The following is a 12,436-nucleotide window of genomic DNA, read 5'->3' on the forward strand; positions in this document are numbered from 1 at the left end:
ATTAAGCTGTGAGATTTACCCCATAGAAAGTAATTTCAAAACCTTTTCCATATTTATTTATTTTATAAGCTAGGAATCCAATAAATAACCACCAAGAGGCTACAAGGAAGCCATTGGTGAAAGCAAGAACAAGAGCACAGCTACAGATTAACAGCAAAAAAAAAGAGCAATTACAACCTGAAAACAGGAAAAGACGATAACATATCGAACCTTAAGCTATTATCCAGGACACCTCCAATGAAAAAGGCAGAACTCATATTTCTTCGTAACCATTTCAAAGCTCAATGTTGGTTTTTTGTTTTTGATGGGAGAATCAATATATTTCTCTAACATTGGTGGACAATTTTTCTTGCCATTATAAACCACTAAAAGTTATTTGGTGATTTAGTAACGTTCCCCACCATCTGCAGAGAAACACAAGGCTGTTCGACTGGAACCTGCATGCATTTATAAGATCAATGAATATTATTTGGTAAAAGAACATGAAAGTGTTGGTCATGTGAAGGGGGTGCTTACGAAGTGGCCAGCTCCAAGGATCCAATAGAAAAACAAGTTCTTGTACGAACTTGTAAATCCCTTTGTGGTGGTGTTATCACTTTTGCAATATAAAGGAGAACGATCCAGACTTAAGAAATTCTGCAAACCATCCCACCTGAAATATTCAATATTGTAAGAAGGAAGAGGTTTACTTTTCAAGCTTGTAAGGTTTAACTTGATTCAATTAGTTAAGATGAGGGTTTGAGATAGAGGTACTTGAGTTTGTTAACCCACGCTTCTGCTCCTTTGGTTGAGCATATGAGATCAACCTGTGTATTCATGAAAAATCAATCTAATTGTTAGGTTTTAATACCATTTTGTTAGGGATTTGTCTATCTAAAAACATAATTTTTATAGAGTGTAATCCTAAAGAGATCAAAAAAAAAAAAAAATGGCCTCCTATCTAGGTTTCATGATGAGTTTCCATGAAGCATCAAGTAGTTAACAATATAAGATAAATTTTATAGATATTTTCTGGCCTTTTCGAATATTTTTGGACGGATCATTGAATCCCAGATATCAGGTTTTTTTTTTTTTTTTAACTGAAGAGAAAGTTTTGCTCAAGTTGCAAAGCCAAATGCTTACACACACACACACACACACACACACACATTATACATATAATTCGTTTTATATTTAGCCGAAAAGTAAATTTCTAATTTAAAAAAAAAATGATTCTAGCTCTGTGCATCTTTCATGTGGGAGGGAACACCATGGGAATATTGTTAAAGGCAAACAAAAAAAAAGTTTGTCCAGATATATTAGGTGATAATATTGTACAGCCTGAAGCTGTTGTCATACCTGTCCATTGTATATAGTCACGTTTATTCCTTTGGCTAAGAGCTCATCAACCTGGAAAATAATAGCAAGTTCTAACATTTAAGATGGGCTAAATGGGGTTTGCTGCCTTCTTCCACTCGATACATTGAACACAAAGAAGAAAGTTAGTGCAGATTTTACCTCTTGGATTCTGGGCTTCATGAAATCACCAACCAAGGCCTGGAAAACCAACCCACCTTGTCCATCCCATCTGTTGAAGATTAGTGGATTAATTAGTAGAATCCATCAAATTAATGGAGTAAATCCTGCTAAATAACAATATTCAATGAAACAACTCAAAACATTTAAATCATGAAGACTACCTAGTTTTACTTACGTCACATTCTCAGGAATAATCTTTAGTTTCTGTCTTATTGGCCCGTTCATTAGGTCATAAAGGTTTTCGGTGCTCCTCACTCCAGTGCTCCCTGGTGATGGATACATTTTAGTGCTCAGATATCTCGAATATCTGTCAGCAGCCACAAATCCTTTTGATTCTTGGGTTGTGCTCCCGATGACAGGATCATTTACATAATCCAAAAGGAAGTTGTAGAAATCCTGAAACAATTACTCAAATTCCTGAAATTTCATGTGTGCATTAATGAGGCTGACAGATGCTTATATACTAATTGAAGGCATACCACATTGTTACTGTTGGAAAAGACAACATCCTCTAGTTCTCTCCATGTTGATGTCGCATCTTCATATTTTCCTTCAGCTAGCTGCTGCTGAATCTTTACAGCTAAACTATTTTTTCAGACTAGTTTTTGTTAAATCACCTCAGTTATTCATGACAAACAAAAAAAAACATGAGTTGCTGGTAGTATAGCTTTGATTAGGACCTGTTTGAGCTGTTTAAGCCATTGCTGTTCATTCTTGATAGATCTTTGAGAAGAGGACCCCATGTAAACTGCATCATTATCCAGTTAAAAAAGTCTCAAGATTTAGCAGGTGATCTGCTCATCGAGCTGAAAGGAAGTGGCTTTGATTTGCATGCCAATACGTGGTATTTACTTACCACGAAATCTTCAGGAGAAATCCAGCTATCTCCCAAAGCAACTCCTGAAAATTAAAGTAGGAAACATTTTCTCTAACTGAGACACTTACAATCATACAACATAAAATAAAAATATTGTGTGCTTATACCCCCTAGTTGAAGCTTCAATTCCCCTGCTTCAATGGCTTTGAGAGCTGAAACCCCGAGTGTGGCAGCAAATTTGCCTCCATATGACTCAGCAAAAATGTATAAAGGACTTTTTTGGAGAGTTTCGTTTCCATTAAAGAGCTCTTTCAACAAAGCAGTTAAATCAGCTGCTGCGTCTTCATCACTCCTAACCACCAGTGCCTCGTCCTCCACGTAACTAAATCCTGTTGCCACCGGGCTATCCTAAATCCCATGAACCAACGAAATCACTCACTTTTTGCCATATAAGCCAAACAGGGGAGAAAAAAAAAACATCGACAAGAGTGATGCACCAACAAAAAAAAAAACGCACCACAAATAAAAGATCTGCTTTCAGGAGCCAAGTCGAATTGCGGGGGTTCAAATTGCCGTCCAGCGGTCCTATTTCTAGAAAATTTCCAAATGCAACACCAGAGCCCCCCTGATTTCAATACAATGTATCAAAATTACAATAATCTAACTCACATCTAATAATATAAGCAATATTATATAGTTCACAGTAAAGATGAATCGTTTAGATTCAAGTTGTTTAAAATTCAAACTCACTGGTCCTCCTTGGAGCCATAAAATTATTGGCCATGGTTTCGTTGGATCTTCAACCCTATAAGGACTTTTGTAATGCCACCAAAATAGATGAGCCTCTGCGTTAATTGCACGTAGTGAGAATAGGAAAACTACTGTTGTTGACGACAGGAAGACCAACCAAAATATATAGTAAAAATGAAGGGAAAAAAATCTAAGAAACTATATATATATGGACGTACTGGGTCGAACTTCAACATATCCCCATTGCTCAGACCCATCATCAGTTCCTGCAGCCAAGGCCAGATAACAGTGAAGCAAAGGAAAGCAAAATATTCCTAGAAGGCAAAGGAAAACAAGGTAGTGTTTCCCCATGGAAATTAACCGATTATGTGAGTTGATTAATTCGAGGTCGACGTTATTAATCTATATACACTAGAATAGCTAATTGGAAACATCGCATAAGAACCTTCTCCTCGTTGTCCCTGCCTATATTTGTTTAAGAAAACGATGATACAATGCTTGAAATTAATAATGTTGATGGAAATCTCAAGGAAAAAACAATGTGTAGTCAACGCTTAAGATAAAAACCAAGGTTAAAACATTGTAAAACCTTACATTAAAAATTAAAATGTAAAAAGGAAAAACTCTGGACGTAGTCAACGCTGAAATGTTATTAGTGGCCATGATGATCCAAAGCAAGGATTCATCTTCGCCTCCATAGTAAGTAAGGTGTCCTTGAAGTAATATCATTAAATCAATATCCAATTATTAATATTTTATGTTCTCTCATTAACATTGCAATCAGGGAAGGCAATCATAGAAATCTGGATACACTTGTTTATATCAGGTGGATTATGCTTCTCTTTCAAGTAATCATGCATCATGTGAACCTATCAGCGTCTTCTAATTGCTAAAAAATTATGATGCCATATTATAAGTTCGGAAGAGAAGAAAAGAATTTCATGTTTTGAAGCTTGTAGTATGTTTCTGTACGTCAGTTTTTTCGGTTAATTTTTTATCGGTTTTCTTGGTTTATCGATTTTTTTGAACACTCATAGTATAATCAATATGTATATGTGTCCTGGACTGGATTCCATAAAATGAGAGGAAATCTAGCGAAATACACCTTGTTCTTTTGGTCAAATGACAAGCAAACGATAAGGCACAGTAATATTATGAGGTTATTTTCTCAAATTGTTTTTTGTTTGAAAATATATTAAAAAAATATTTTTTAAAAAAATATATATATTTTTAACATTAGCATATCAAAACAATTCAGAAATAAAAAAAATTAATTTAAAGTAAAATAATTTTTAAATTTGTTGAAATTCTAGTGTAAACTCAGCCCAAAACAGTGCTTTTCATCTATTTTTCCTATCACAACTTCACAAGATAGGAACGGAAAAAATGTGTCAACTTATCATCTCATTAATAATATGTAAGGGATATTTATTTTTCATTAATGTCACTGAAATCCTCGGACTTTTCAGTCCTTCCATTCTCTAAAAACAATAAGGTTCAGGGAGTATGAATACTTTAGAGTATTAATTACTCTAAAATACAAGAACAAACACCACTTGTTCTTAGAATTTAAGGTTTTTTTAAGTCATTTATTGTATTTCTCATATAGTTACTGACTTTATCATCCGATAGTCTTTAAATCCCCTGATTGAGACTATTTTTATAGGTATCCGAGGCCTTATCATTAATTTGATATTTCCTGAGCTAAGAAGAAAAAAAACTATTCATATAAACATCTTAATTAACCACTACTCATAAACTAAATAACTTGTTGCATAAATATTTTGAGTTATGAGACATCATCACTTACTCCTTGAAATAACCCTAGGGGCAAAGAGAGATTTTTCTATTGATAGCATAGAAAGGGTGTATTTATTTACAATTGCACATGATATGTTTGGCTATCATAAATGTAATGATTTTTAATGGAATATTCTATAACAATAACAGAGATTTATGTACTACTTTATGGGATTTTTCTTAAAAGTCATGGAAGATAAGCGTAAGATTGGAAATGATCTATGTTAAATTACAAAATATTCTGTGAAAGACATGGCAGAAGCTTAGGAGTTCAACTCATTATATAAAGGTGCTTCAAAGAGATAAAAGTAGCCAAACAAATGTGGTTCTCGCGCATGTCAAAGAGTAGAAAGAAGTTGATATGCTACCTAAATCAAACAAAATGCTGCAGTGCTGCTGTGATGGTGAAACATAATCAAAGAAATTAAGCAACTAGACGATGGATAACAGGAGTAGCTAGAGAATTGGATCAGATACTTGGTAGACACAATCCACATTAAAAATCTTAAAAGAAGAATTGAAGTACATGCATGGAGGTTGAGACATTCCTGTCACGAATCACATGGCATGCTTGTGTACTTTTTAACTAGAATAAACTTAGCTCATCATTCTCACCGGTGGACCTACAGCCACATTCAAGCCAGAACTCTCATTTCCATCGCCAAATTTCTTTTGTCCTCTTTGCAGTATACAATAGGTGTAATCTTTCATCGTCTGAGAATGAGTGTTTAATTTTTTGATCGATGTTCAGATTTGTTTAAGACTCTTCAGGTATATTTCTGGCCATAAAAATTTTAAAATATATATATATATATATATCATTTATGCCACGAGAAAACCGGTGGGAATGAGGCCAAAATTTAGTTAAAAAGCCTTTTTGATTGCCCTATTTTAAGGAAGAGAAGCAATGTCTTTAAGAGGTCAGGACCCACATTACATGCCCTTTTCTTTCACAAAAAGGCAGTGATCATGCAGGCCTCAAAAAATCAAATCATGACGTTATGAACTAGGAATTGTACTCCTCTTCTTTCCTTGGGAGTGACCAACAGACCGACGGAAATTTCATCCAGATCCCCATCGGAGATAATGATTCATTTCCGTAAATAAAATACAGTTTTGGGAGATGGCATCAGTGCACATTCATCTTTCTCAGTCAACTGAACAATACCATCGATCGATAACAAGAACTTTCCATTTTTAATTCCTTAGAATTCCTTTATGAAAAAAATAAAATTCCCTGCCTAGCAACATCATTCGTTACCGAACAAAAATTGTTTTCTATTGCTGCTAGAAAGCTCTAGTGTGTAATATATATATTGAAGACTTTAGCAATGATGAGGTAGGTTTCCAGGTAGGTATACTCCACACGCAGTGCCTGTTCAGAAGCTTACAGTGTCAACCAAAGAAGGCTGACCTACGGATGCGGCTTTTTTCTCTTCTTTTCATTTTTATGAACATTAATTCGAAATGGTTATAATAACCCTTCAAAAGAAACGACGATGTCTCGAACACCAGGTCAAATGCTCAGGTCCCTTATTTCACATCTTGCACTTGCAGGAACATTCAAAGAGTGATTATCCAACTAATTAGTCAAAATTCTATTTGAAACAAGCAACAAAGAGACATAAGATTTTGAATCCACATCATGGATATCAATAGTTTTATGCCAACGAAAAATCAAATTCAATTGCTTCACAGAAGTGCTATGAAAAATCAACTTGTATAAAAACTTTGCTAAAACCAACGGAAAAAAAAAAAAAGGTAAAACATCTTAATTTCATTCTTGGGTTTAACCCAGCATCCATGTTGTTTTTGCAATATTTGATTTTTCATACTAGAAAAATAGAGTAAAACTAGAATGATGGCCTGCGCTTCGCCACGAGCCAGATCAAACTTGTCCTCGTGTTAAAAAATAATGTTCAGGTGAAGATAAATCGAGTTAATCTAGGTTAACTAGACTAATTTGTTATCCTAAATATGAGATCGAAATAACCCAACAAAAAAAAACAGAGCAAATCATGAAGCTTAAGGTTCAAGAATCCAATGTTAAATAATAAAATTAAAAAATTTTAATTTCAAAAAAGAAACTTTAAAAAAAAAAGCCGAGTTAACTTGGGTTAACTTGCCACCTGTGATATAAGATCGGGATTTAAAAAATTAAATTTAAAAAAAGGACCTAGAAAAAAGAAACCAAAGTTAAATCAATAAAAAAAAAGCTATAAAAAAATCAAGTTTACCCAGATTAATTTGATTAAACACATCCAAATAACCTCACAGAAAGAAAAGAGAAAAAATTACAAAGTTCAAAGGTTAGTAATTTAATGCCAAATGATGAGAGTGGAAAAAAATCAATTTCATAAAAAATATAGAGAAAAAAAAACTCAAATTAACTCAGGTTTACTCGACTAACCCACTGCTTAGGATAAGAGCAAGATAACCCAAAAAAAAACAAGACATGAAGCTAAAGGTTGAATAACCCAAAAATTAAATATAATATAATGATGGGGGATGGAATTGAAAGAAAATCAAGAAAAGAAAAAAAAAATAGCAATCAAAAGAATGAGGATCAAATTAGATATAAAATTAAATGGAGTAAAATGTTTAGGGATGAAATTTAAAAAAATAAAGTTAAAAAAGCATCAAAATAAAAGGAAAGAGCAATTAAGAGAATTACGATTAAAATTGATATGAATACAAACTAGAGGACATAATTGATTTTTGGAAGAGATGACAAGAAAATCAAGGCAAGGAGAAAGAAAATGAAAGGGGAAGAAAAAGGCTCATCGGAGCTCAACCGCATCTTTGTTGCTAACACACGCCCCACCACCATAAAAAGAACATTGTGTTGCTTCAAATATCATCGTGAACAGTGACATTTCACCACCAGGAGGTGGTGCACGTGCCATCCAAATAGCACGGGCGCCTCCCACTCGCTAACGTATTTGTAGGATGCGCCGACCATCTTGTTTTAATTAATTTTATATGTGCAAAGACTTAATTACCCCTCATCTAAATTGATAGTCACAAAAAATATCAAAAAGTATAAAGTGTCCCTAATTGTAAGCTTTTGAGTTTTTTTTCTTCTAAGGCCAATGTGGCCAATTGATTGTACATCCAAATCTGGAAATGACCAAGCCCTTGTCCCAAGCTTTTTTATTTTTTACTTTTAATAGTATTAAAGTCATTGTATTGTGCATAAAATGTGTAAAAAGACTTTTTTTTATCTTTATAGAATTTGAAAATGCCAAATGTATCCGAAGACAGACTTTTTTCACCCTAAAATCATGTTAACTGAATTTTTTTAGCAAGGTCAAAATGTAAATTTATTGTAGCAATCAACAATAAATGGAGTGTGTGTATAGTAAAAGTCTGATGTTTTTTAGTGATTTTCTTAATTAGGTTGCACTTGTTAAGCTGCAGGTTGTACCAAAAAAAATTAGCGTAAAAATGATTGTCTAGGTCATTGGAAACTCATTGAAATTATTATAAAATCTACTCTAGTAGGTCAAACTTAAAATCTCCTCACAGGACTCCTTACTTAGCTCAAGTTTTAATAAATTGTGTGGAAATTTGCCCCGACATGACTAGGAGGACTTTTGTCAAGTCCAAAGAAAACCCGAACAACTGAAAAAAGATGATTTGGCTTTAAGAAAACTCAAGGTGGCATATTTTAAAAAAAGTATTGAGAAGTCAATATATTAGATTAACCTAATTTTTGCGACTTAACTTATCAAATTCACATCCCAGAAAATAAACTCCACTAGGTTTAATTGTTTTTTTAAAAAATTATTTTTTACTTAATTATATGGTAAAAAATAGATGCTCACAAAACCGGACATCAATTAAATATCACGATGTTTATTTGAGACCGCAATAACTTTATAAAAAGCAAACAAAAATAATTATAAAGATTAATTAAAAGTCAAACAAATCTTGAAGGATAAATTTAAAAAAAAAAAAGCAAAACGATTCGATAAAAACCAAACATTGAAAGATAAAATTTGAAAAAAATTTGTTCACCAACCAAATATCATGATGTTTATTTGAGACTACAATAACCTTATAAAAAAAACTAAAACAAATCATGAAGAACAATTAAAAATCAACCAAATATTGAAGAATAAAATTGAAAACAAATCTCAACAAAAACACAATATTAAAGAATAAAATTAGAAAAAAAACAAATCAAGGACAAAAAAAAAACAAAAGGCCCAAAGAAATCAGCCTAGGAGCGCAGGCCAAGCAAGCCCACATGTCAGAGCCTCGTTTATTTTTTTTTTCTTTTTTAAAGGGGCGGAAGACATTTGTTGGGAAAAAAAAAACATCAAGTTGCACATTGCATACTTACCTAAATTTTTGCCGCTACTATATTGGCTGAAAATTCAAGGGTAGGTTTTTTTGGATTGAAAATAAATTTTTGAACCTATGTTTATCAAAAAGCACCTAATAAATGCTATACAACCAACCCTAAACCATCTAACAACCTAAAAACACCACAAAATCACTCCTATAAACAAAAATCAACTGAATCAAAAAATCAAAATAGAACTCGATCTCTTAGTCAAGTTTATAGATAAAACCCATAATAATCAAACTCCTCTCATCGAATAGAACCATTTGACACCAAGAACGACAAGTTTCATCACCGAAACCAAATTAATCAATTTCTCTCTCTTCTCTCTAACTCATAGGCTGAAATTGAAAAAAACAAACTTTTGGACCAAAATAAAAATTATCACTAAAGTGGGGTTAGCCATACATTTTCTTTGTTTTTTATATATTATTCCTATTTTGATTTTGTATTTTTACAATAATTTCAAGCATGATTTCATCTAATTAGGCTATAGAATGATATAATTGAAAGAAAAGGAAGTTTAAAATTTTGAAGGAAAATAAAAGATCAGGTGCTTCACTATTTATATGAATAGTAAAGCATTTGGAGAAACCGTAGATTTTTTTAGTATATACAAATTTGCATGCATGCACTACTTTGTGGGAGGATCAAAAAGTTTTAATGTAAAAATAGAATGTACAGGTCTTAGAGAATTCTTTGGCATTGTTATTAAACCTCAAAATACTTTTCATTTGAAATTTTTTTCCATCAAGATAATTTTTCATTGCAAAATAAAAGGTTAGTATGTGCGTTTAGTAAATTAAATCAAAAATTATATGTGTCAATAAATAATAATAAATTTATTGATTTAAATTTAGATTGGGTCAGGAAAATGAGATAAAGATGCATATTAAAATATAAAATCTCATGTCACACATGGATTTTCACCAAAAAAAAATGATCTAATTATACAATAATATTTTTTTTCTTTTGTTAAAAATGCAAGTCATTTTAAATAAAAGCAAAATATATATTTCTCATGTCCAAAATCAGTTTTCTTATTAACGTATGTCTTATTTATTTTAGTGAATGCAAGGATTTTAACTAGAATCGGTGTTTATGTAAAAGAAAATTTTTATATGATTGTCAAAGTAAGTTAAAAAAAATATCAAAATAGAATGTTCATGTTTTATGTGTGATTGAAAGTTTAAAAAATCATATATAAATGTGATAAAATCACATTCAAAATTTATTTAAGAAATTTAAAAACAAAAAAAAACAATTTTAATAAACAATATATTATTAGTATTATCATCTTTATATCAGACATATTATAATTGAAAAACAAATTATTAACATTTAAATAAGAATTTTATTATGTTATTTTATAAACAAATTATCAGCTTGGTAATTTTTTTTTAATTGCTAAGAAAAATCAAGGAAAAAAAAAGGATAGAAAATGATCAGGCCCAACAACTAGCATTTTTATAGAAGGTTGATCACTTGAAGGCTTGGAGGCCAAACTGATGCGTCTGGCCTTACTATAATTATCTTATTAAAGGGATGGCTGACATGTCAGTCACCCCCTATATTTTTTAAAAAAAATATAGTGGACGGCACATCATCTGGTGTGGCAAACAATGTTATGCTTGCCTAGTTTCTAGCAGTCAAAATAGCTGAAAACTCAGAAGATCAATTTTATTTTTATTTTTTTTACCAAACAACTATTTATTCACCTACAAACACCTGAGAAACACCCGACAAACCTTAATAAACTTATTTGTTCCTTTAAAGTAGCCAAAAACAGTTAAAAACCAAAAAATCAAACCAAGACCACAAGTCTTTCCAAGCCGTGTTCTTTTTTTTTCTAGCAAGATAGGGATCCAAAACCACCATCATCAAATACTAATCGTTGAATGGAATGTTTTGACATCAAACTTAACCATTTTGGTCGTTGGATTCATATCAATCAAATATTTTATCTATCTACAATCATTTTTCTGATGAATCTCTTTCTCATTCATTAACTGAAAAATAACAAAAACCAACTTGAAGAACAAAATGAAAATTGCAAAAAATCGGTATTAGACATATATTATTTATGTATCTTACATTTTTAAGTCATTTGTCATTTAATTTTATAGATTTATTATAATTTCAAGACTAATTTTATTCATTTAGGTTATAGAGGGATTGAAATTTAAAAAATAATAATCCTGAGAATTTTTTTTTATTAAAGTGGGTGTCAAGGTAAGTTGGCGCACACTTCGACTAATTTCATGGGTTCTGAAGTTAACAACCATTTAAGCCTTCAGTGGCTCTAAGAAATTTTGAACCCGTGATTATTAAAATACAAACTCAAAATCTGACCAATTAAACTACCTCTCTAGTTAATAATCCTGAGAATTCTTATTTTTACGAATAGTGAAGATTTATGATTATGTTTCAGGTAATGTTAATATAAAATCATCAGAGACACTCCATGCCAAAATATATGATTTTTTTTTTTTTTTTTTTTTTTTTGCAATGTTGCTTTGATTATATCCACCAATCCTTAACAGCAGGCTGTCACATTGCAAAATTAAATACTATGGTTCCTGTAATTATATATATCATGTCATGTCACTCTAACGGTGGTTCACAGGTCAGCATAATTTGTAATATTTCTTTCCATGTATTAGCTATATATCTTAGTTTTCAGTTAAAAAATCGATATCTTATCTGAACTAAGCAGTAATTTCAGTATGAATGAGTTTCTAATTCAAGTGGTAGTAGTTCTTTGAAAATTAAAAACACCGAACTTGCTTACGTCATACGTAAAAAGAGATCAAAGTTAGCTCATCATCCTTGCTATTGTGCTTGTAGCTTCGCATCCACGAGGCTACATGACCGTATCTATCTTTAATGTTGCGGCAAGAGCAATGGTGTTGTAATTTTCCCCCCCTCTTTTCCACAAGAAGCAGATGTGTAAATGTATTGCCCATTCATTCATAAAAAATAATATTATTTTTTATTTATATCCAAAAATATCCAATGGAAAATAATCCAATGATGGACTCGAATCAAATTGAAAATAATTCAAATATTATTTTTTAAAATTTATTTTTGATATCAGCACACATGAAACTAATTTAAAAATATAAAAATAAATTGATTTAAAAAAATTCAAAACTTTTAAAAAGACATGTTGGACCACTCCCAAAGACCCCCCTGTGCTT

The 12,436-nt window shown here is 31.7% G+C and overlaps 1 protein-coding gene across 1 annotated transcript; it reads right to left on the minus strand.

Annotated features, from left to right (window-relative positions):
- Positions 1-25: 25 nt before the first annotated feature.
- Positions 26-3,548, minus strand: LOC18100104 (serine carboxypeptidase-like 51). The gene is made up of 13 exons (XM_006381290.3): positions 3,304-3,548; positions 3,086-3,180; positions 2,853-2,960; positions 2,503-2,743; positions 2,375-2,418; positions 2,199-2,266; positions 1,998-2,103; positions 1,694-1,914; positions 1,498-1,567; positions 1,339-1,389; positions 754-806; positions 517-652; positions 26-437 (listed from the first exon to the last, which is right to left on the minus strand). Exons 1-13 carry the CDS (start codon positions 3,434-3,436, stop codon positions 366-368), a joined length of 1,398 nt encoding a protein of 465 aa, XP_006381352.2. The 5' UTR covers positions 3,437-3,548; the 3' UTR covers positions 26-365.
- Between the last annotated feature and the right edge of the window lie 8,888 nt (positions 3,549-12,436).

This window comes from Populus trichocarpa, chromosome 6 (assembly GCF_000002775.5).
Source record: "Populus trichocarpa isolate Nisqually-1 chromosome 6, P.trichocarpa_v4.1, whole genome shotgun sequence".
Classification (NCBI taxonomy): Eukaryota; Viridiplantae; Streptophyta; class Magnoliopsida; order Malpighiales; family Salicaceae; genus Populus; species Populus trichocarpa.